The sequence below is a fragment of the Callionymus lyra genome, chromosome 5, assembly GCF_982586985.1.
Source record: "Callionymus lyra chromosome 5, fCalLyr1.hap1.1, whole genome shotgun sequence".
In the NCBI taxonomy this organism is placed as follows: domain Eukaryota; kingdom Metazoa; phylum Chordata; class Actinopteri; order Syngnathiformes; family Callionymidae; genus Callionymus; species Callionymus lyra.
Window position 1 is genome coordinate 33,894,782 of NC_141822.1, and position 24,508 is coordinate 33,919,289.

The 24,508-nt window shown below is 36.2% G+C and overlaps 1 protein-coding gene across 3 annotated transcripts in view; it reads right to left on the bottom strand.

Moving 5' to 3' along the window:
* The window catches only part of ncam2a (neural cell adhesion molecule 2a), a 169,573-nt gene extending 146,670 nt beyond the window's left edge, over window positions 1-22,903 (bottom strand). Inside the window, exon 1 of one of the 3 annotated variants that reach the window (XM_087792107.1) lies at window positions 22,728-22,903. In XM_087792107.1, coding sequence (XP_087648233.1) covers window positions 22,728-22,779 — 52 coding nt within the window. In that variant the 5' untranslated portion in view covers window positions 22,780-22,903. The remainder of the gene's footprint in view (window positions 1-22,727) is intronic. The other 2 variants (XM_087792106.1, XM_087792105.1) reach the window with 2 other exon arrangements.
* Between the last annotated feature and the right edge of the window lie 1,605 nt (window positions 22,904-24,508).

A 24,508-nucleotide genomic window follows, 5' to 3' on the forward strand; every position in this document is an offset into this window, starting at 1 on the left:
AGTAAATTAAGTTCCTGTAAGTGTTATTATAAAAATAAAAATAAATCCCACAATAAACAATCTACGAAATATCATCTCAAAATTCATATCAAGAATTCTTCAAATACATGTCGATACCACATTATCCCTTATTTCCTTTCTCTATTCTCACACAGATTATTTACACTCGAAAAACTCCTTTTCAACATGTTCATGTTCTTCTGATTGAGCTACAGTTAGCATCTTCCTCTGAGGCCTGTGTGCAGCTGTGGGTCGAGCAGCAGGTGACACAGAACACACACAGTTCTTTGATGTTCACTCACCTAATCAGCATACAAAGCATGCAGCTCTACATTGGGTGTTCATACAGGAGGATTTAGATGTAGAATCATAAACCTAGAATTCAAATATTGTAACGGTGGGGTGTATAGTTAGTTTGACAAATCAAGATTGCACCAAAAGTCAACATTTTTGGGACTTGTTTTTTTACTCCATTTTAAGGAATTCCAGCTACATTTGATTGGAATAAATGATAGTAACAGAATCGTGGAATCAAATAAAGAGTCTGAAAATAAATGTAGCTTTTATTAATTATAAAATGCAAATCTGTGCCATTAAGTTCTTGTTCATTTTGTTCAGCTGATGTTTGGGTTGCATCACCATCCCGTTCTCTCTCAGGGCTTTGCATCATCTGACCAGCAGCTGTCACTGATCATCATTAACTACAATCCCAGCTCTGTCCTGGACTGGGTCGGGCAGGTTTCTCGCCACATGATCTTATCAACTTATTCTCCTCTGTTTGGATCTCTAGGAACCCGAACCCTTCTCAGCCGTGGCCCGAGTCGATTCTCCCTCGCTGGCTCGGTGTCATCGTCTGACATTGCACCGTGCCAGCTGCAGCTTATTCTCACCTCTCACTCACACACTGACCAAAACCAGCATTAAATCTAACACAGACCTTGCAACAAGTCAGAGAAAGGGGACTCATTGAGATTGAGAAATTGAAAGTCATCCAACAATGTGTTTCTCTTTATAAAAGTATTGATCAGTGATCTGTGATCATTTAGAAGATGCGTTATGTATCCCATGATCATAAATCAAATTAGACGTCATGTGACTCATTCCTTGTCCAGAATCAGGTAACTGGAGCTGGATCAAAAAGCTGACCCTGAGCAACCTCATGTGTGACTCCCACACAAAGATGTCCAAGACGAACTGGCCCACCCCCCTACCTGTGAGCAGGTGTATAAAGGAGACTATCAAACACAGGAAACAGTGAGACCTTTGACGCTGAAGCATGTGGACCTGGATGCTGTTGGTGTATCATCATTCTGAGCAGCCGAGCTGCGGGTGAGCCCTCTCTATGCCATACATCACATTGAGTTAAGGTTCTCATGTTCTCTGATGTTCTTGGTTATTTTAAAATGTTTATGTGACTTTTAGATAAAACGTTATTTTCCTTATGTTGACTTTTTTTGATCAAATGTTATTTCAAATTCTTCCAGTGAATCCTGGAACTTTTATTTTCTGTCTTTATTTTGCAACTGTGCAGGTTTTCATTTACATTTGAAGAGTGAATTGGGAGAACAAGGCAGAGTTGAATGATGTGATCTAAAACTAGCTTAACTGAGTGTGAGTGCTTAGCCTCAATTGGAACAAGGTCAAAGCAAAGTGTGACGCCAGCATTATCTTCCATGAGCAGCTCAGTCGTCGTCGTATTGTGGGTGTGTGTGTGTGTTTGCCAGAAGTCAAGTGTAGGTGAAATATGTTCCGCATCACCAGAAAGTAACAATTCACTTTGTTTCAATGTCATCTTTCACTTGACGCTTCTAACCCCTATTATGTTATTGAATTATAGAGAATGACTCCAACATTGTGAACATATTTTACAGACACTTTCACTTTTGAGCCCTGTTGTAGCCACTGTAAGATAACGCAGTAATTTACTTCTCATTAAATTCTCTCACTTTAATGAAGCTTCCTGCAATACATTTATTGCATCAGATCTACAACACCGGTTGTGCTTTGTGTGCATTACAGGACATTTATAGGTGCAGTTGATGTTGCTTGTATTAGAAAAGTGCTCTTTGATTTGGCTTTCAAGTGATGGACTAATTTAACAGGGTGCTATAAAACTAAGACCCAATCCCATTTACCCCCTTAACATTATCTAAAACCAAAAGTGTATGGGCTTTATCGCCCTCAATAGTAAAATTCGTCTGGACATCTCTTGGTAGTAGGTGGTATCCCAGAATGCCTTGCACATGAAGACTGAAATACTGTATATGGTGGCTAAAACAAGGAAATAGCCAACGCTGTATGGCTCTTCTGCTGAGGCAAACATCCTGTTGCAGCTCAGCCTCCAAATTCAACAGCAACGAAACATCCTGGTTACAGTAAGTTGTTGAATGACCAACCTGGAAATTTCACACGAAAGATTTTGGTAGTTTGTTTTAAAACAATAATCACATATAACATAAACCACTTCTGAATCTGCCTTTCGTCAGAAAAACGGATGTTATGCCATAGAATGCATGTATATCATATTTATATGTCAGACAAAGAAATAAGTCTATGTTTACTTGATTAATGAGGATCGATACAATATTGCCTTTTTAACGTAACTAATGCAATATGACGTTGACGTTGTCTATTGACTCCTTCAAGAAACATCTCAAGACACTTTTATTTGTGCAGGCTTTTTCTTTATTCTCTGAGTTTGTCTCAGTGTTGTCTTGACCTTTTAGCATATATTTTATGAGTATTGTTTTACTTGTTTAAGCGCTTTGTGACCCTGGTCTAGAAAAGCGCTATACAAATATTACTTTGTTACTTACTTACTTAATATTCCGTTTGACCACAATAAATTCCTGTTTTGCTTTCACACAATTCCTGTTTTATTCTGACATCACTGGCCATGAAGATTTTCTGATTCTGTTTCTGAATATGTGTTTGCAGTTTATTTAACACAATTGAGAAAAAAAACACACTTCTCTGATGAACAGTTTTGCGTCTGGGAGCTGATATTCATGAGAACATGCCTAAATCCGGTTCTGTTGTAACCAAACGTTATGTCTTTTCACATCAACAGATTTGGATGACTGCTGATTACATATCTGATTTTAAGGGTTTTTCCCATTTCAAAGTCACCAAATAATCCTCAACAATTGGTTGTGAGGGCGAGTAAGATTGAGGGTTGAGCTTGAGTGAGTGTAAGGCCTAAATTTCAGTCAGACCTCAATGCGTATTATGGTCCTGATTTACCAGCTGGTAGAAGCAGGGTATATTCTTAAGTAATATTCATCCAGTTTTAACATATTTACAAAACTCTGCATTAGTATATTATCAATAAAACCCTGAGAATTGGTCATTAGTTTGTCAGCTTACACTCCTTTTTTTTCTTTTTTAAATAAGGCCTGGGCGAAAAAAATGATTATAATTTGAGTTTTTTTATGTTAACAGTTAAATAAATAAAATGAGTATTAATCTCTTTTTTTATGATGCAATATTTGCATCACAGATGTCCAACCTCCTCATTTACTTTACAGAGTGATAAGTTATATCTAGACATAGCAACAGGAGTAATTTCTTCTGTAGTAAGGGACCTTTTTTTGAGTTGGGGTGGCAGACTTGCAGTAAGTGACTACACACTGCAAGGTTTTTCTGTAGCCCAGTGCGACAGAAGGCAGCTCAACAAACTAAGGCTGCACTGATCGATCAACTGATTGGTCTATCGGCGCCATAATAGACTAGTTTTGAGTCAGATTTTGCCAAGAATCAGATTGAGTTCATGTTCATGAACATGCTCCTGTAAGTTGTGGTATTTTTTTAAGCTAGAAATAATGAACATTTCATTATTTTTATAATTTCTATTTTAATATTATCTCATGTGACTCATTAATGGGACAATTTCATGTTAATATTATTTTGAATGGGTCATATGAATGTGTTAAAGTATTTTTGTGTGAATAACGTATTAAAGGAATGTCACACAAAAAAGATCAAATTATTGGCTCTACCAACTTCAATAGGTAAATATTTGGATTGCAGGCTAAATTAAAGAAGGATAAAAAAATAAAGGCTGTTCACTCTCCAACATGGCTTTAAGAGATGTTATACAGAAATCTTGGTACTTGCTACGTCAGCAAGGGAGCTTCTGCACAATGCCTTATTCTGTGTTATGTCCTCTTTTGGTTGTGCTGGGACCATTTCAACATTTTCAACAACAAGAATAAAAACTTCCCTGCCCTTTCTCACTTGCATGTTTCTCAGGTGTCCCTTTAGCAGCAGCAATTTGTGTGTTTGTTGTTGACCGGTTGCAATGGTTATTTTGAAAGTGCATCTTGCACATACTGTAGACCACTTTTCAAAATTGCAGCAATTTAAAATAATTCTAATTTTGGAACATTGTGATGTCCATTTTAATCCCCAAAAATGTCAGACCTATTTGATACAGAATGTCTGGTGTGGAACTAGATACAATGATCTGACTCTTATAAATTACAAATGATCCATTAAATAAAAGTATTTCAAACGGTGACACAGCCAAAGCAGTTATGTAGTTCACCCAAATCTTCACTCATGTTCTACTCTCCTTCATGTCCAATAATAATGTTGGGAATATTTAATAGTATTCCATTCCTTTTTAGAGTCATGAGTAAAGAAAATAAAATAAAATAAAATAAATGGGGCCAATATCACTTAGTTTTGTTTCTGCAACATATGTTTTCCAGCCCTGAGTATTGTTTTCAGCTCCAGATCACTGGCATGTTTTTTTTTTTCTTTCTCCCACACGTTTCACCTACATCCCTTGGAATGTGCCAGAGCCAAGCATCCATCAAATCTGACAGCTTACCCCTCCACCTCTACCTTTACTTTTGGTTTGAAAGCTCTGCGCCTTATTACATGAAAACAGCAACGATTCCCTCATCTCTGCCTGTCAGGAGTTTCAGCTGTTCTCCGCTTCAGCACCACGGACAGCGTTATGTGGGCTGCACATCCTGCTGGTTGACCGGAGGCACAGCAGGATGGCAGAATGTGTGAACATCCAACTTGTCAAGGCCAGAGAAAGGAAACAGAAGGACAGTCTGACATGAACCGGTAGCACATGAATCTTTTGAAGTAAAAATAAATAAATAACACATTTCTGCTTCTACTTCAATGGATTTTCCTATATCTTCCCAGCAATTTAATACTTCTCAACTAAAACCAGACTTGTTCACACTGCAGCTGTCTTTGACATTTTACTAGTTTTATCAATGTCTGAATAAAAACATTTATTGTGTTTGCTGCTGCAAACATTAAACAGTTGTGTCCAACGTCATGAAAAACCTCTGACGACAACAATGTATTTATTATTCAACCTAAAATGGATTCACAAATCTAGGACCGTAGTAACATTTAGATCTCCTAAGCTCCTTTTAAAATAAAAAAGGAAGACATTACCTTTTATGAATTCATTGATAAACGGTTATGTGCGTCAATGATTAGTAAGGAGTTGAAATATTCATAGGAGTGTCTTTCTTTTATCAGCTAAGCTATGCTTTGACAGCTTCATAAATTATTTTGAATCTGATTAGCAAGGAGTCCTATCAGATTAAAAAAAAATAAAAATCCCTTTTTGATCTATACATGGAATGCTCTGTGTTGTGTATCAAATATCTCTCAAATTCTTCTTTTCTGGATAGCTTTATATTTAGGTTAATATTACACATCTTTTGCTAAGCCAAATTATGAACTTAAATATGCATTACTTGTCCAATAAATAAATGCATATATACTACATATATTACATAACTGATTATAAAACAAAAAAGACAGCAAAGCATTGTTGATGACCACCATAACAATATGTGACTTCTTGCGAAGAAAGATCTGGTTGCAGATACAATTGTGCTTTGAAAGTGGCTGCATACATCTTCTGTATTTAAAGGACAACTAATGTGTGGATTTAGGTGTCTCTTAAATTGATCTTGGACTTATATTGCTCTTATCAGTATGTGTCTGAGCAAAACTCAAAGCTCAATTTTAATATTAACATAAGAAAATGTGCCCCATCCACTGAAAACACCTATATTTTCTGGAGATTATATCTTGTTTACCATAACCACACCCACTCTGCTGTTATTGATCATTCATTGAGGTTTGTCACCCAGCCTCATCAATCCCAAGTTTACATCTCCAAGGGACACTTTGTATAAACCTTGCAGGCCGTGATTACAGCTGGCTGGAGGAGTTAAATAATGTCATAATGGGCTCCGCTCTAGTAACCTATCGTTCCCTGAGATTTCAGACGGGGACGAGTTTGGTTTTCACATTAGTTGCCCTTTAAGTTCATTAAGAATTTGAGTAGTTTTAAAGCATTTTTAACCTTCAATTTTAGTCAGTTACTAGTGGCTACGTTAAAATGGATCTTTTGGCCATATCAATCCAGTTGTATTTCCCCAAACAGACTTTTAGTATGGAGGAAAAACTTGCAATGGCCAAACTGTAAGCTGAACTCTACAGAATAAAAGTCCTGGATCTCACCAGAGTTAAACGTCAGAGATGCAGAGTTAGTCGACTAATGAACAGTGGCAGTGAGACAACAAGAGAGTATGTGATTACTGATGGAAGCAGACGGGAGCTTCTCACACATTTTCACATGCATTAGACTCAAAGTACTGAGACACCTGGTTTGGCTGTTCTGTGTGGATCGATGTTTATGGGTCCAAGTGTCCAGTTACCTGTGCAATCTCTGCTCAGCTGTGTTAAATAGTAAAGCAAACATAGATGTCTGAAGTACTTGTTCCTCAACCACAACCAGAGAAAAAAGAAAGGGTAAAGATTTAAACCTGAATCATGTTGTTTTATTTTGTTTGTTTGGATACACTTTTGATTTGTTTTTTAAGCAAGCAATAGTAATAATTGTCACTTCTTAAATATACAGTAATACTCATCATAATAATCATGATGCACCAAAAAAATCCTAATACACCATAATTAATTTGAATTTTTGAAGTTTAAATATTATTATTTCATTTATATTTATAAATGATAGTGTTCTTTTGACTGTGATTTTAAAACAAGTATATAATAAAATAATAACAAGTTATGACACTGACATTAATCATAATTTATATTATTAAGTACATGGTTAATAACAAGACAGGACAAAAACATAAACAATAACTTTAATAAAACAACAGCATTGTCAATAAGGTTAAGAAGAGAAACAAAAGCATAAAAACAATAATAAAATAAATTAAGTTTGAAGAAAATGTATTTTTCTGTAAAAAACAGAAGATATTATAATCAGATGATATGGGAAGATGACGTTAAAATAAACAAATATCTTTATTTAATAGAACATGGGCTCACGCAGAAAAAAATCACTTAATGTTTTGAGCCATCGTTAAAAAATATATTTGGCTGACTTTTTTGTATCAAAATCTATCAGAAAGTAAGAAGCTTCATGAACCGATGTCTTTTATCTCTGGAGCCCACTAGATGAGTTTTTCCTGTTTAATCTTTTGCTGTTCTATTAAAACCTGAAGTCGTTTTTGAAACTGAGGGTGCCACCTACTGAGAATGGAACTCAAATATGGAACTCAAACAAAAATTACAAAACCAAAAAAAGATTTTTGTAAAATGCACTATTTTACCAGGCATTATATCTAAAAATGTGCATTACATGCAGCCCTCATTCTGTGCCCTCATATGTTCGATTTGCTGTTGCTGTCACCGCACAAAATACATGATTGCAATGGTGAAATTGAATATTAATTTCATAACACATACAGTAAATATATATATATATATATATATATTTAAAACAAAATAACTTATGAGTCAAATTTAAATTATCAGAAAAGATGTTATATGTCTATACAGGTTAAGGCAATGTCCAGTTAATCTAGATAGTCCCAGATAGAGATTTGAAAGGGTTTATTTGAGTGGTTAAGGGTTGCTTGATGGGCTGGGTTGGCTCAGACTAGCCAATTTAGACAAAAATGAATGGATTCCTTCAATGTGACAAAAAAAATGTTGCTTGATGAGTAAGTGTAGAAAATAGTATTTCAATAATTCAAATAAATAATTCAAATGAATGTTGAGTCAAATTTAACAGCACAAAAAAAGTATATAAAACCATTTTTCCTTCATTCATGTTGTCATTCATGTTTTTTAATCTTTATCTTGTCTTTTCTGTTCTGAATCAGAATAAATACATTTAATATGCTATTCAAACACCAGTCAGGTGACATTGGATAGATATTTGTGTCCTACCTTCCTAGACTGAAAAGCGAAAAAAAGGTATTTAATTTTTATTGACAGTCAGACAAAAAAAGACTTTGTGTTAATCTCTATTTTCTTAAAAAAAAAGAAAAAAGAAAAGGTAATCTAAACCATTTGCAGGTATTTTTACTCTTCCATGCATTTGGCCCATCATCATCTACCCATCTCAGCTACGGACAATTCCAAATAGGCATCATGTATATTCATGTTGATCTCAAAGGGTATGACTCTTATTATCCACTGCAAATCATCAATTTTGAAGGTGAAGATGTTACTTTCTTACTCCCCTCATTCTCTCAACCTCTTGTCCTGACCTCAGATCTCTTCTTCACTCTACTGCAGGTTTGTTTATCCATCTGCTTGTTACCCTATGGACCCTTCCTCTCTTCCCCCTGCACCTCCATATCACTCAGAAACAGGTGAGTTCCCACAAGTAATTACAGCAAGATTTCAAAGTGCACACCAGGGGAGAGAGAAGTTCTGGTTGTTTTTCCAGCAGCTGATTAAATACGACCCATGAATCCAGGCGTGCACACACCGAGCTTACTTTGATACATAGTCATATACCTTTGTCTTACAAGTGCAGGTATGTATTAAGTTATTCTGTGTGTGTTGATATATTTAAGGATGTTTGTTTGTATTTTTAACTCCGGAGGGGACACATTATACAAAAGCTTTGTAGGTGAAAATGATGAGCAAGACTTCATGTGATGCAGACTTTCTTAGAGATTAATATATATTTGGTTTTGTCAACAGTATTTTTTAACCATCCACACTTTGAAGAGCTATATGATGTATCTGGGGCGGGAAAAATCTTGGCCCCCCTGCTGCAGCTGCAGTCCCACTACCATAACCAAGATAAGCTGAAGAAAACACGACAATACAAGATTTTTTTATTAATTTCTGCAAATAGGACAAATATAAATCAAGTAGTGAGTAGTAAGATCATTTCAAGTAATTCAGATTTCACATGTTAGATTCAACACAGGAAAATTCCTTGAGTTTTTTTTACTTGAGTATGTTGCCAACTTTTGAGTTTTAAAGCTACATGCAGCAGACTTGGTGTTTTGGTATGGCCTACTTGTAAAAAAAAAAGTGATATCCTGTTCCCTCTGTTTTTATATGAGCGCACAGACATGCTTGCCGACTAAATGAAGAGTGATCTGTAAAGTAGATGCAGATAACTATTGAAAACGGCTTACATGTTGGAGCGGCATTTTTTGTCATTTCTGTTTTTACTGAGCATATTGTGTTCATCAGCATTTATGTGCATCCTGACATTTATTGAATAGCTTCAGAACATTAGGATCATTTTAAATTTTAAAAACTGCATCTCACCCGAGATGAAGGAGAAAATAGGAAATGTTTAGCATAAGATTAAGTCTCACGTTACCTGGAAATTTCCCCTATTAAAAGTGATATTACATATATAATATTTGTATGATGTATTACAATGTGACAATGTCGAGTAATTCTTAATTGTTTTAACATTCTTTGTCCTCAAGAAATGTTTTAGATTCCTTGAATTGAAATAAGCAGGACTCTAGTCAAGTATATAGAAGGACTTGCAAATCTGCTAACAAATGAACTCACACATCATCAAATCAAGTGACCTTCTAGTGAATTCAGCAGGTAATCTGACTTTGCAATTTCACTTGTCAAATTTCCCTACGTCAAAACTGAGTGAGAACATCAGAAGTGTTAGCATAGGAACGAGATAATCATTATAACGCTGATTATTATGATGATGACACACTGATTCCCAACTATGAATAAAGCTGTCTGTTTTATGACCTTCTGGTGTCTCCAGGTTGATGTTCATTGCCACTTCATGATTAAGGAATGCAAGTTTGCTAATATCCCTGAGCATATAACTGCTATAGCATTCTTGTCTGTGTGTAAATGTGTATGTGTGTCTATGCCTGCCTGGAATTGTGTGTTTTTATTGTTCTGCATATAATTGTGCTGACACTGGCAGATACAGTTGCCACATCTTCACTCATATGAGGCCTTGAGTAAGGGTCACAACAAAAGCAGTGAAAACAGGAAAGGGTAGGCAGAATCTTTTAATAAGTTTGCTTGCACAGAAACTGTGTATTGCCCGCATGCTATGCCAGTCAAAGACGATGCCTTACCTAAAATGATATCCTCAACGATGCAACTCAGCTCCAAATCTTGGTTTAGATGGTTAAAATTCAACATTGTCAGAAAAGAAAACCCTCACTCAGCTTAAAATGTAATTGCTGCCATCCATCTTTGAAAGTAGTAAGTTAGTAAGTAAGTAATTTTCCTTTGTAAAGCGCCTTTCACAGACCAGGGTCACAAAGCGCTTGAACAAGAGAACAATACATAGTTAAAAATACATGCTTTAAAATGCCAAAAGGCTTATCAAAATAGGTTGATGGTCGGATATTGTGTTTGTGTGTTGAGGTATGACTCTTACAAGCAAGAAGCCAGAGTCTTCATACAGTAATTGTATTTTGCCGAATAAATAATTAAAAAAACATATATGTGTTAAAATGTGGGAGATTCCCTGAAAGAAATCATATTACTGGTAATAATAGGACCTAGTTTTTAAAGCTTAAGGATTGGCACAAGCAAACTTACCATTGCAAGCATTGCCTTATTTTGGTTATAGGCCTTCAAATAGTTATTTTGATATTTCAAATTCCCTGCTAAATAAATATATCAAAGTGGGGAACAAAAATGAATCACCATTTCATCGTTGACTATCATGTGTCTACTATGTTTTCTGAGAGATCATTGAGACCAGAAACTGTTTGAGGTTTCATTGCAGCACAGAAGAGTGCCGAGCTAAATCGACTGCAAAGCCAACAGAACAAGATGAATATTGATAGAATTTAATCTTTGCCATGTCAGAGAAAACATTTCAATCAAATCTACTGATGCATGATGGACCACTTTATCGCTGATGCTTCTGCACTGCATTTTAAGCAACAGATCAAATGCTTGCAGCTTTGATACATTTTTTCCTGGATCATAACCACTAAATTACAAATGGAAGGTAAACAACAGTAACATATAGTTATACAACAATAATGTGGCCAAAACAATATATTTACGATTTTTTTTCTCCAATCAATTATAAGTGAATGATGGAGATATTAATTCACAAACTCAATCAATTGGTGTCTTCACTACTGCAACACGACAAGATCAACATCTACAGAATTCTAGAGTCTAAATTACTAGGGATGGGCTGATAAAGCTTTGTAAACATGTGCCTCGTGTTTTCAGATCTCAATGGCTCACACAAATAACAACACAAGTTTCAATAGAAAATACTGTTAAAGCTAAATACTAAATAGGAGAGAGCCATCTAGAGTCATGAAGCTTCATGAACCCCACAAGTTATTATTATTCTTAGCTTGTGAATGAAATATATGAATATGATTTTGTTCTTGGGTTCTCTGTAGTTCCTCCAGCAGCAGTGCATGGGAAGACTGAAGACACAAGGCGACTGATGAAGTATTGTGAGGCCTCAACGATCCATCACTAGTGAAACCAAATGAAAGTGAAGAACACAACCGAATTCAATTATCTGTTCCTTCATTGTTCAGAAAGTTTTGTTTTTTGGGTGTGGGGGGTGCTTTTTTTTACTAAACATTATATTCTATCTCTGAGTTTTCTCAGTAGTACTCTCTCTCTGTTTCTCTCATTCATATGTTGCATTAAAGTATAAAGCAGAACATAACAGAATATAAACCTGTTTTTATGATGAATAAATGGTACTTTAGTGATGCAAGTAGGAGTTGCGGTCACAGTTAAGATGGAGCAGAATGATCTCAGCAAAATAAAAGCTTGCACTTTAAGTTCAGTTAAGTTCAGTTTGGAGAAGATCCATTAGACAGGGCAGAGAAACTGAGAGCTACTTCTCCCATTTTAGTCCGTGTGGAGCAGGCTTGTGCGAACCGGAATGTAAGGCGTAACGGCTGTTGGTTCACTGGAGAAAAGTGCTTAAATAGGTGGGAACCAAGCTGAGAAGAGCCTTGTAGACCAGAGTGCTTTCAAAGCTTACAAACAGACATGGCAGCTATGGCATAATTTTCACATTGATGTGCCTGGCGGTTACAGCCAGTGATGAACCTCAGCACACTTGACATCATGTAGTCCTTAGAGACAATTCAGATATAAAGGACTCTTAAAATATATTTGTTGACATGGAGGAAAAAATAGAGAGGCCTACAAATGTGTGCACTGTCCCCTGCATGCAGGTCCTTTCAAAAGATCGTTTTTAGAAATACAATGCAATAGCAAAATATTAATGACTAATTCGAAGCCATGTAATAAAGGATGTCAATGAAAAAATAAATTAAATAAAAATCAATACTTTGCGGTTTATTATTATTAACAGCGTTATTTACTCATCATCTTTAATTTAGAAACGTAATCTGACCTTTGTTACATTTTTATCTTTTCAGCTGAGGGAAAGTTCCCTGATTCCTCAAGGGTGAATCAACTAAAAATGGGAGATCTGATCCAGAGCTAAACATAAAGACAACAAAGACCGGTATAGAGATTATTTCACATGGTCCGTCATCTGGTAGTCAGAAGCTGCAGCGATGATTACAATTGTAGTCACCAGTCAACGCAATTGCCAGATCACATGAATCACCCAAGACTTAGACCCTGAGGCCTTTACTTATTCTTATTAAATGTTGGCTCACTGTCTACACTGTTCACTGGCCTTTCTATGATTAACCACATAAGCAGAAACAAATTATATTCTATTATTTGTTTGTGTATTAATACTTTGTGTCTTACATTAGGCGATTAAAATGAATACCGACATCATCCATTTATTCATTATATATTCAAGATGCAGTCCTGCAGTTTTCACATCAGCCTTGTGATGCCTGTTACACTTTTTAATCTGGCCTGACAGTCAATACCATTACATTGAACTCTTTTTAAATTGCATTTTGACTTTCCTGCAATTCTTGCATTTCTCCAGTTGTTAGCACGCTTCAGACATTTTGACCCTTGTGTATTTATGTGCATTCAGGTTCTGCTTGTCTTTCACTAATAACAATAATAAACTGGTAAATTCAGCAATTTGTATCCTTTTGCGCGGGTTAAAACTTACATTTGGGACGGATAATTAACGTTTCTAACACGACTAGATCACCTATGCTTGCGCAAAAATTTGAGAGCCAAAGTTTTCTTAAATCCCAAGAGAGATTGTTTGTCTGTCATATACTGCAGATGAAAAATATAAACTCTGACTCAAGTGAACTCTAAACTTGTTTCGATGACATGATTGATTCATGTTTTATCATTTATTTTGGGATATTGTCCATTTGCACAATCCAAAATGTGTAAAAGTTACAATGACTCAAAGAAAAACTTCCACACTTGACATCATGCTGGTCCACAACAACTCAAAAACATATATAATTAGCAACAAGTTAAACCACTTTTTAAAATGGTCTGTTATTAAAAGCTCAACAGATCATGTCAGTATCAAATAATCCCCGCTGGTGTACATGCTCACAGAATAAAGGAATAAAAAGAAAAGGAAGTAAAAAAAAAAAGAGCAGTGGTAAGAGCTGAAACAAGTTGGCCCACATGGCATTAGAAGATCAGGAGAAACAGTATCTTCATTGCAAGACCTTCCACTGCCACCACGTCTAAAGTGTCCCTCAGCTTCCGTCTTCCTCTGTGTTTCTCTCATCTCTCCCTTCTCAAGCACAACTCCTACAAACAAGGGTATTGGCCAGTCGGCACAGAATCTGAGAGATCGGATTCTTTTTCAAGTTCCCTGCTTCATCCTTTTCCTGGCAGGAGCCATTCCATCTGCTTGGATGTCCTGATATGTTCTTAGTTTTATATCTATGTCTTCTGGGGGATGATGGACAGCTGGGCAATCTGGATAAAATCCATCAATCACCATTCCTCTTAATCAGGCAGAAGAAGCATTGAAGAAAGATGATGAAACGACACAGCCAACAAACATCATAGACATGTTTTGCCCCTTTGGGGGCTAAGACACAACATAGGGAAATTGAAAATGAACAAAGTTTAAAGGAAAGTAGAGATTAATCTAACTATATATCAAGCTATTCAGATTAATACAGTGAAAAAGTGTTTGGACCATTATTAAAAAAAAATGTTTTAATTAAGAATTTACAACCTGAGAAGGAACCTCATTCCTTGATACAGTTTAATCCTACTACATACAGATCAAATAAAACTGTCCATTTTACCTTAAATCATTACACAGAAAAAGCTTTTCTTTAATTCATTGCATGAATGATTGCATGAAACATCCAGTTTTAGTGCCTAATGCAGATTGATAATAAAACATTGTGAATTTTTTTCTCCCTAAAGTGTAACTCATGATACAGCATCAGTTGTTTGATGCTGTATCATGAGTTACCATCACTATAAACAACCATTTATGCATGTACTCTACAATGTTTAGAGTACGTGCAATTTTTTTTAATGCAACTACATATCAGGTTAAAAAGATGGACATAGTCAAAAAATGTGTCCGTAATTGGTAGGAAAGCAACTTGTTTATTTGTCTAATAAAGCTGGAAAGTAAATATGGTCTTGTGTTTGAATAAAAGCCTCTGGACATGCTATCTTCAGAAGTCGAAGCAAAGTGATTTAAATGATTTGCTTTTAAATGCAGAATGGAGAATGAGGCCAAGATGAGGGCATCATGTGATGTTTGTCCTCCTTCAACAAATATTGTTTTTCTTTTCTTAGCCTCATGTGACGCAGGAGCACAGATGAGCAAATTTCCCTACTGTAAGTAACCAAACCATGCTTCAAACATCCTGAAAATTAGGCTAACCAATCTCTTAAATGCACTTATGTTAATATATTCAAGTGATGTCGCTTTGAGGCATTTTAGATTCAAATTAACTTTGACCAGAAAAAAAGGCTTGTTTATACATGAAGACAGAATATTGGCAGTTGTTCTCGGTGACAGACACTCATTGCATAAAGGAGTACACTATACTCAGTTTTAAATAAAGTATTATCAAATTAGACTTGCCAGAACACAATTATAAGTTTAAGTATAACTTGAAACAAATGGTTTAAACCGAAAAACAGGTAAGAAAAAAAACACTTAGATAGTGTAAGAACATATTATGTTGTTTTTTTTAAGCACTGCTTTATCATGATGGCTAAAGTAAGTTAGAGTGACCGTTCAGATTTTAGATCGATACTTACAGCTAAGAAATCATTAAATCAATTAAATGTATTATTATTCGTTAAAAAATAAATCATGAAAAAACTACAGAATATTTTCAAGCCCAGCTAAGAGAAAGAGAGAAACATTTATGAAACAGAGACGTAAATTTCTATGGGGTAAGTGAAGTGAATTTTATTTTCTTCAGTTAGGAGTGGGTTTGAAAATGTACATTTTATTTACTTCTGTTAGTATTGGAGTTGTTAGTGGCAAATTGCAGGTCTGGAGTCAGGTGACAAATGTCGTAAATCATGCTAACTTATCTATGCTATCAGGCGGCAGACATCCTATCAGATCTTACAGACGAACGGCTGTAGCTAAAGAGGCTCTTGGAAGTTCGACCTGCTGGGATCAGCAAATATTTAATATCAAACTAACTTTACCGCAGTCTGTAACACATAAAATCAGACCCGTAGTGAAATGAAAATGGTTTGACATGAATCTGGAGGCAAATTAATGCTTAGCACACACAAAAAAACAAATTGATGATTTTAAAACGACTAGTCATCATGTAGATAAAAAGTATAATGAGTGACTTAACAGATAATTCACAACCATGGACATGAACTCGATTTTTAACCTGCTAATTTCCAAATAGTCACTAAATCTTTTATATTTTAAATGTTTTTTAATACTCATTTTATGTGTTTCAAATACATTTGCAAATTTCTTGTGGATCGAAGAGCCTTTTGTAATTCTCCTTATAGACCTAGTCATGACAGTCAAATGTTTACAATTAATTTGTGGTATTTTAACATTGTTCACTTTTATTTCCGATTGTTATACTATATGAATTAACCATTTTCTTATCCATAGCAGCCGCACCAAGGATTTAAATGTTTCCCAACAATGAATCATGAATTCTTCTGCTGCACTCTCATTAGAGTCTGCAGGCCCTGATACAATTAGCATGAGTCGTTGTCTCATCAGTGTGATGGAGCGAACAAACAACCTGCAGCCGGTGTTCTCGCTCTCGCCATGTCAGCATCCACATCCACCTGAGATATATACGCTGCCCCTAGTCTGACATCTCCATTTCACTCTGTGCTAAGTCTCAGCCCTAATAGGTTGGTTCGGCTATGAATCTGTTGAGCAGCTCCACTGTGTGTCATCGATCCATTTCTGTCTTCCTTATGTTTTGATCCTTCATCCACTGCAATCCCCCTGCAGTGCAGAACGGGGCATTGTGAAGTAGGGCTGCAAGATATATTGTAAAAATATGATCATGGCTATAATGGCACGCATGATATGAATATAGAATATTTCCGATAATAGTAATAATATAATAATTACTTAATGTTTAAAACATACATTTTGACAAATCAGACTCGAGATTCGCTATTGGAATCAGGACCAAGCGGAGGGTGTACAGTCACCAAGCATGATGGAGGGTATGTGAATAATCCTGTGTTGTAAACACATTATTACGAGGCAAGTTCTATCACAAGTCATGATGAAATACAGTGTCTAAGTTAGAGAACTTGTCCATAGACAACTCGAAGTAGCAAGTGAAAGGAAAACTTCTGTCGCTAACAAAGATTAAAATACAGCTATTAAATAATATACAGTACACACTTTCCATCAATGATGTTTGTAAACAGGCTTTTTGTACCTGGTAAAGAAGTAACCAAGTTCCATTACAAACTTATTTTCACAACTGCTATTTCGGAGATGTATGACACGTGTCAATAAAGTTTTACCTTACCTTACCTTACCTTACCTTATGTGTGAGGTCGGTAAAGGCAAAGCTTTTACTTTTGAGGTCTTAAATTTTAAATAATTTGCACTCCGTGAAGGCTTTGACATTTACGTTTATAAAGCTTTGGTTGTTTTTTTATGTTTTCAGTGTACTTTAAGTTTAAATGAAAAACAAAAAGTTTCTTAATCATCATTTTTAAGTTTTGAAATATATATATTTTAATGTGTTTTGTTTAGGTTGCATTCTTTGGTAAAAGAAAAAATAAATATCACAATTATCATTATAGCAATACTAGACACCCATATTGCATATAAAACTTATTTCCAATATCATGCAGCCCTATTGCGAAGCCACATGACAGTATAGTCTGAACCTCATGAGCTTCTAAGCTCTATGAAAAAATGTACAACATTTTCCTTTGAAAATTCCCACTTCTTTCATCTGTAAATCTATAGGCTAGATCTAGGTTTATCTTATGACCACTGAATTACAAAGCTGTTAAGTATACTAGCGGATTTATTAGCAGATAATATACGATAAATAACCAACACTTTCTGACAAAATGCCTCATAGTTGTGCAGCCACGGATCATTTCAATATGTTTACACCAGCAACATTCATATTTAGATTTTCTAAAAATGAAGAATATATGGTGGATTTCATCAGATTCATATGACTCCTCACTGCTGGCTCTGGCTTCTGTTTATTTTGTCATCACAATTATGAAATATTCATTTATACAAATTGTGTCAAAATTATGTGTGAAAACCTTGAACCCAATGCCACACTCTTGGACACTGGAATGTTTGGCACTGCACGAGGAGAGAAAGGGACAGAAGAACTATCTTTTTTATTTATACACACATTGCTAGGATAGGGATACTATACATGTACAACAATCAATGGTTTTCGTCTTTTGAACTGACAAAGTAGTGTGTGCCAAAATATAATATAATATATTTAATATATTCCATTAAGAGTGTGTTAGTGTGCTCACAGAGAACAAAAATGTACAAGAATATATGTATTTGCCTCATGCTTTCAAATTTGCCCGTGTTATAGTTGACTAAACCCTTTTTCTGTACTTTAGATCGTTTTATTATTTCACTGATTGTTCTGGCCCACGTGTATAAGGTCTAAATTGCGAAAGCTTTTTAGTATGAACAGAAGGGGTTCTTTTTTGACTCTTACTGCATAATTTAAAGGATTTCCAGTATTCTCCACAAATTGCTATTTAAAAGTGATATTTTTTCACCAATTGCCCTGTTTGCATCTACTTCATATAATAGATGTATTTAATGGTCATTTGATTTGTGCACCCAAGAAGAGTTATAGGTTTTGCCTAATTTCCTTTGGATTATTTGCTTATTGTCACCATGACTAGGGAATTGCATCTGTACACTTTAATATTAGATGTGGGCTCACAAATGTAGTATTCAATTTGAAGCTGTCACTATGTACATTCTGGTGATGAATAAGAGTAGCTAGGTCACCACCTGCTACTATTTCAGTCATCGTTTTTAACCTTTTCACAACAGCCTGTCCACCTCCCACGTCACTGTGTAAGAGTTTCAGGCAAGATGCCAGACGGTGCCACCTACATCAGCCGGTACTGAGGGCTGGTGACAAATCCGCAATTTGCACTTACATAGAAAATCTTACATATTGCAGTTATATTTTTAAAAAAAAGGGGTATTTATTTCTGAGGCAAGATATTTTAGGAAATGTTCTCTTCTAGCAGGTGACAGGACGTCATCTTTAAACTTTATATAGTTTAAAATGTTTGATTCAAGACAGACATATAACTCTGAAATGCAAATGTATTAATTGTTTCTAAGGAGTCCAGGGTTGCTAAACCAAAATGACACTTGCATGCCTTTTGTGATCAAAGATACAAATCTTTAGATCCATGTTAAATCAATGTTCTGATAGCCTTTGAGGTGGTGGGGAACTATTGACCATTTTCCAGTATTAAACATATGAGGATAGAGCTCGCTTATCATCACAAATTAAATATATAACATTTCCATGCTCTGTGTATTCCTCAACAAGCTGCGTGTGTGGCATTGAGCTTGATTTACCTGCAGGTATTCACTGGCTGAATGGACTTATGCCTCGTGTCTTATGACCTGAATAGAAACGGCATGTAAACTGAATACATTGAGCGATGAAGGCCGCACTTGAGGTAAAAAATGTTCCCAGGCAATCGCACATCATACTATAACTCTTTTTCGTTGTCCTTTGTACACTCGCAGTTCCTGCTGACTCCAGTTGTTTTGGTAATGTATTTCTCATATTTAGCCGCCTACATGGCCAATGACGTTTTTTATACCCACTGAGTCTGTCTGTCTGCTGAGTCCATTCAGAGGAATCAATTTATAAAATCAGCCAATGAATAATATATGTAAAAGACTATTTATGTAGTTATCTCCTGATCTTGCAGTGAATAAATGTAAAAAGGAAGCTGATTATTTCAGCCGATACATGATTCTTGTAGTCAAAGGTTATTTTCTGTGCTCAGCAGATCAGTCAGGTAATTGAACACACCCTTCTAAAAGCAGTAATGTAGTATTTATGTGTTCTCATTTTTAGTATGGTTATGTAGTAATGCATGCAATTTCATAATATATATATATATATAATTTCATGATATATATATATGGACATATATATATGGACACTCAAATGAATGTTCTGTGGAGAACAAATCAATTCTGTGTTCAGTTTTGTAGGACATTGATATAAATTGATGGGCTCTTGTTGCTTGAAAAAGTAACACGCAAAAGCAAGACTCATATTCTCTAAAGAAATGCAAATCCAAATATAACTCATACATATTCAGTCTGGTTATTTAAATCTACTTTCAATCTGAGTAAACATTGCGTTTGTTCATGTGTGATTACAAGGCACATGGTTACAGAACACAAGCTAGTCTGAAACACACACTTCAGCTGGCTGCAATAAATCTTTTAAAGAGCTGACTTTCCTCCAGAGACGAAGAGGAATATCTTAATTACGCCACTTAACGTCACGTCCCTGTGAGTCCCCGCAGAGCTAGGGAAAGTAAATGAATCAGTTCTGGAGCCAAATACAATAAGCTTGAAGATGTGACGCAGGACAAATAAACGTATGTTTCTTGTCGTTATTATTATTGTTATATGATAAATGAGTCCCATTACAAGTCCAAATGCTCTTGACAATTAATTTTCTTACTTGAATGCACAGTTGTGATACCAAAACTGACTGTTACATTACATATATTGCTGCTTTACTTTTATTTTTAATTTTTAGGTCAAATAAAGGGTGATCTTCAGGAAAGGCCGGTTTCTTAAATCAATTTTATTTCAATGAATAGGATTTTGAATGGATTATTTGATTCAGAGTATGCTTAACTGTATTAAAATGCACTTTAATTTGGAAACAATGTCGTATGTCTCAAAGTGTTCTTTGAGTTCAGCAAGAATTGTATTGTAACAATAAACAGAAACATAAAACATTAATCTATGCATGTTACTTTGTTGTAACTTGACAGTAAGTAAGTAATATTTGTAGAGCGCTTTTCCAGACCAGGGTCACAAAGCGCTTAAACAATCAAAACAATACCCAATAAAATGTATACTTAAAAGGTCAAGACACCACCGAGACAAACACAGGAGTCTCAGAGAATCAAGGAAAAGCCTGCACGAATAAAAATGTCTTTAGATGTCAAGTCAGTAGACTCCATCAAACACAGAGGGGGAGGAAGATCGTTCCAAAGCTTAGGAGCAACAGCCTGGAAGGATTTCTCTCCTCTGGTCCTGAACCGTGTGCGAGGAACCATCAGTAGATTCTGATCCACAGACCTCAGACTGCGAGCTGGGGTGTAAGGCTCAATCTCAGTGAGATTGTAAACCTTCCACTGATACTAGCCCTCAACCCTCACATTTAAAATATATCTGCCAAAAAAAAATGTGTCTTTTAAATGTTAGATAGAGCCCATTTTCCAAGATAATGATGCAACATGGGAAGAGACACTGTAGAGGAGATATTCAAGGCTGATAAAGCCAACTGATATAACAGCAGATAGGTCATCCCGAATCTATTTGAGTGTCACAAAAAGCAGGAGGAAGCAGGGAAATTGGAGTTGGAGCTGATGAAACCTGCCTGCAACAAAGAAAACCACACAAATGTTTCCCAAAAATGTGTTTCTCTCAAGCTTTAGAGAAGAGTAAAAATGTTAATGATTGTCTCCAAATATGAGCTACCTATAAACATTAAACAGATTGATGATTTCTTGGAGGAGAAGAAAATATATATAATTTTATTTTTACCCTAAAAGCAAAAAACTGTCTTTCTACAGTCCATGCAGTAGGGATTAACAAACAGTATTCTTGATCAATGATTCTAGTGTTGACGCTTTTCAGTACGAGACTACTTCAATTTTTGGGGGTTCTTACATTCTCTGTGTATGTGTGTCATGAAATATTCATAAGCTAAGATTCACATTCATCCTGCTTTTCCTGGTATTCTTTGAACCAGAAGATTAAGTATAAAAGTCACCTTTGCCTCTGTTTTCACCTCTCAATAAGACATTGCTCAACAGCTGGTCTCAAATGACACGTCATATTTTTTCAAATAAATGTCAGCAACAAGAGTAGAAACTGCTCAGATATATTGTTTCTCTCTGTAATGTTTAATGTTGCATGTTTACCATGAATAATGGCACTCAGTCAGACAGGATGACTTTGTCAGCATACAATCCAAGTATATTGTCATTAAATATAGAGTGGCAAGAGTAACCTGCTGGACAGTGGCAAAGAGATGACCCACCATGCCTGATGGCTTCATTTTGAGCACCACTGCAGCAGCTCTCTACCACCATCTACTGTTGTACGCCTTCTCAGCGTCTGTTACAGAATTAAAGCTGTATCTAAATTAATATAATACAATGACATCCACAGAAGACTGTCATGAAGCCGCACGACTGATGAATCACTTGGTGCAACTGATGGTTCTGCTCGAATACAGAGTTAATAAAATGTCTGCTGTCATCTTAAACGACACTTGAGTGTTTTAGTGAAATTTAACATATCTTGAAAGCATAAACACATCGGCTTTATCGCATAAACAAAACCAAGTACGCGGGCAAGAGCCAAACTTTCCAAGATGAGCCTAAATCTCTAACGCTCCAGAGACACCGTTCAATCAATGAAGAGCGCTCTGCAGAAAACTGGATTTGTCTTGAAGTTTTTGTGTTCCTATTATTTCAGCCATATTCACAGCTAGACCTCTTAGAAAACACCGTATCCCTCTGGGCCAGCACTAGAGCAGTCCCATCCCATAGACGTGATCCAACTACAAAATAATGTCCACTTAAACAATCCAGCCCACTCCTCCATCTACCCCCCTCTCTCTCTCCCTCTCTCTCATGCTTTCCCTCTGCCTCTCTCCCTTCATCTTTGTCCTCGCATCATTCCAGATCAGCAATAAGAAGAAAAAGAACGCAGAACAACAGCCAAGTGGATTTGCGAAGACTTCGCGCAGGGAGACGAGCCAGGCTCTCCATCCTACCGTGGCAGCCGCAGACGAGAACTCCAAGAAGATGCAGAAGTGGCAGCATCATGGCTCCGGGAGGTTCCGAGGCTGCTTACAGCTGTTAGAGATGAGGACGAGGTCGACACGCACTCTGGACTCTTAGCATCCGCTGTCTTCTGCTGCAAAAGCCTCTGCCTCGCAGTCCCTCCTGTACGCGCGCTCCCGCAAATGCTCGTCCCCTGCTCTGCGCTCCTGAGCCACCCCCCTCCTTACACTCACCCCCTTCCCACCTCCCCACCTTATTTCCGTGTTTAGGGGAGGAAAACAAAAGTGCAGAAACACCTGAAACATCCTCTGTTCGTGCCTCTACATCTCATCAGAAATAGCTGCTGCAAGATTCCACGAAAACTTAGTGAAACACAAACCACCCACACAAATATTGAATGTCATAACCTTTATTATGCAAATAGTCTGCTGTTTAAGACTACACAAGAAAATATTTGTGTTGCTTGATAAATGATCTGTGAACAGTAAACAGAGAATTCCTACAGCATTGGAAATGCTAATATATTTTGGTGAGAGTTTATTTGACTGTTTGGAAACAACAACACATATTACACATATCTCACTTTGGATATATTAACTTTTTACAGTAAAATGAGAATGTACGTGTTTGGATATGTGAAAATGCAAATCAATTATTCAATTATTTTTATTATACATATTGTTCATGAACACTCGAGAAAAAAAATGATTTGGCTTAAATGTCTTTGTGGTTAAAGGGACATTTATCAGTAGAGTCTGGGAACTTTCATGTTTATTCATGTTAAACAAATACCCATATTATGTCTTTCCCTATTTTGAAATTTGTTATTTAGGGCCAAGCAGTGACGGGTTGATGAGGCCATCAGTTGTTCGATGCTGTATCATGATGCAGTGTTTTAATTTTGAAAGGCCACTAGATGTCACTGTCAGATAGAAAATTATTTTTTTGAGGTTTTATTGAGTTAGTAGATCAGAGCCAAATATAATGCGAGTAGAGAGTGACATCTAGTGTAAAGATTTACTATTTAGAGGAGTTAAAGTTGTTTCCGGTCCCAGCCCTTCTCTCTCTCTCTCAAGACAGTTCCCAGGACTGAGCTCCGCAAGATCCCCGGCTGCTGACAATCAGGGAGTCAACTACCAGAATTAATCACAGACATTCCTGAAAATCAGTGTCAACAGGTTGTTTTCGATACCCTGTGGAGCTTGCTCCTTGCAGCCACATCAGCCGTGAACTGTCTTTTTCTTTCTCACGGACATTTGTTGGACTTCATGGACAATTGTGATTGTACTGAGAAACGGACTCGCTTTGCACTTTACTCTTGTTGTTGGACTGAGATAATGGACTCTAGAGCACTGCTGTTGTTCTACACTGTGTTGAATTAAACTGTGTATTTTATCATCACCTTTGCCGTTGTTCTTTTATCATCTTCCTCACTTGGGTCTTTGTTTAGTAAATCTTAGCAAAAGTAGCCTTAAAGCCCGAGATAAGATACTCACCCTGTAGGGCAGAGGTCTTGCATCCTATATGTTCTTGGACTACATTACAATAGTGACATGCAACCTACCCGGATAGGCAATCATTTAGAATACAACTTTATTTTGGCTTTAAACTATGTGGTAAGAATTAAGCTAAAATCACATCTACATCTTACTGCAACTGTCAGAATCACTTAATATCTTTAGCCTATGTGCTTTGAATTAGAAACCACCTTTCATGGCAGTTTTAAAGGCTCTCGCTTCATCCTTTTAGACAATACATAGCTTGGTTACAA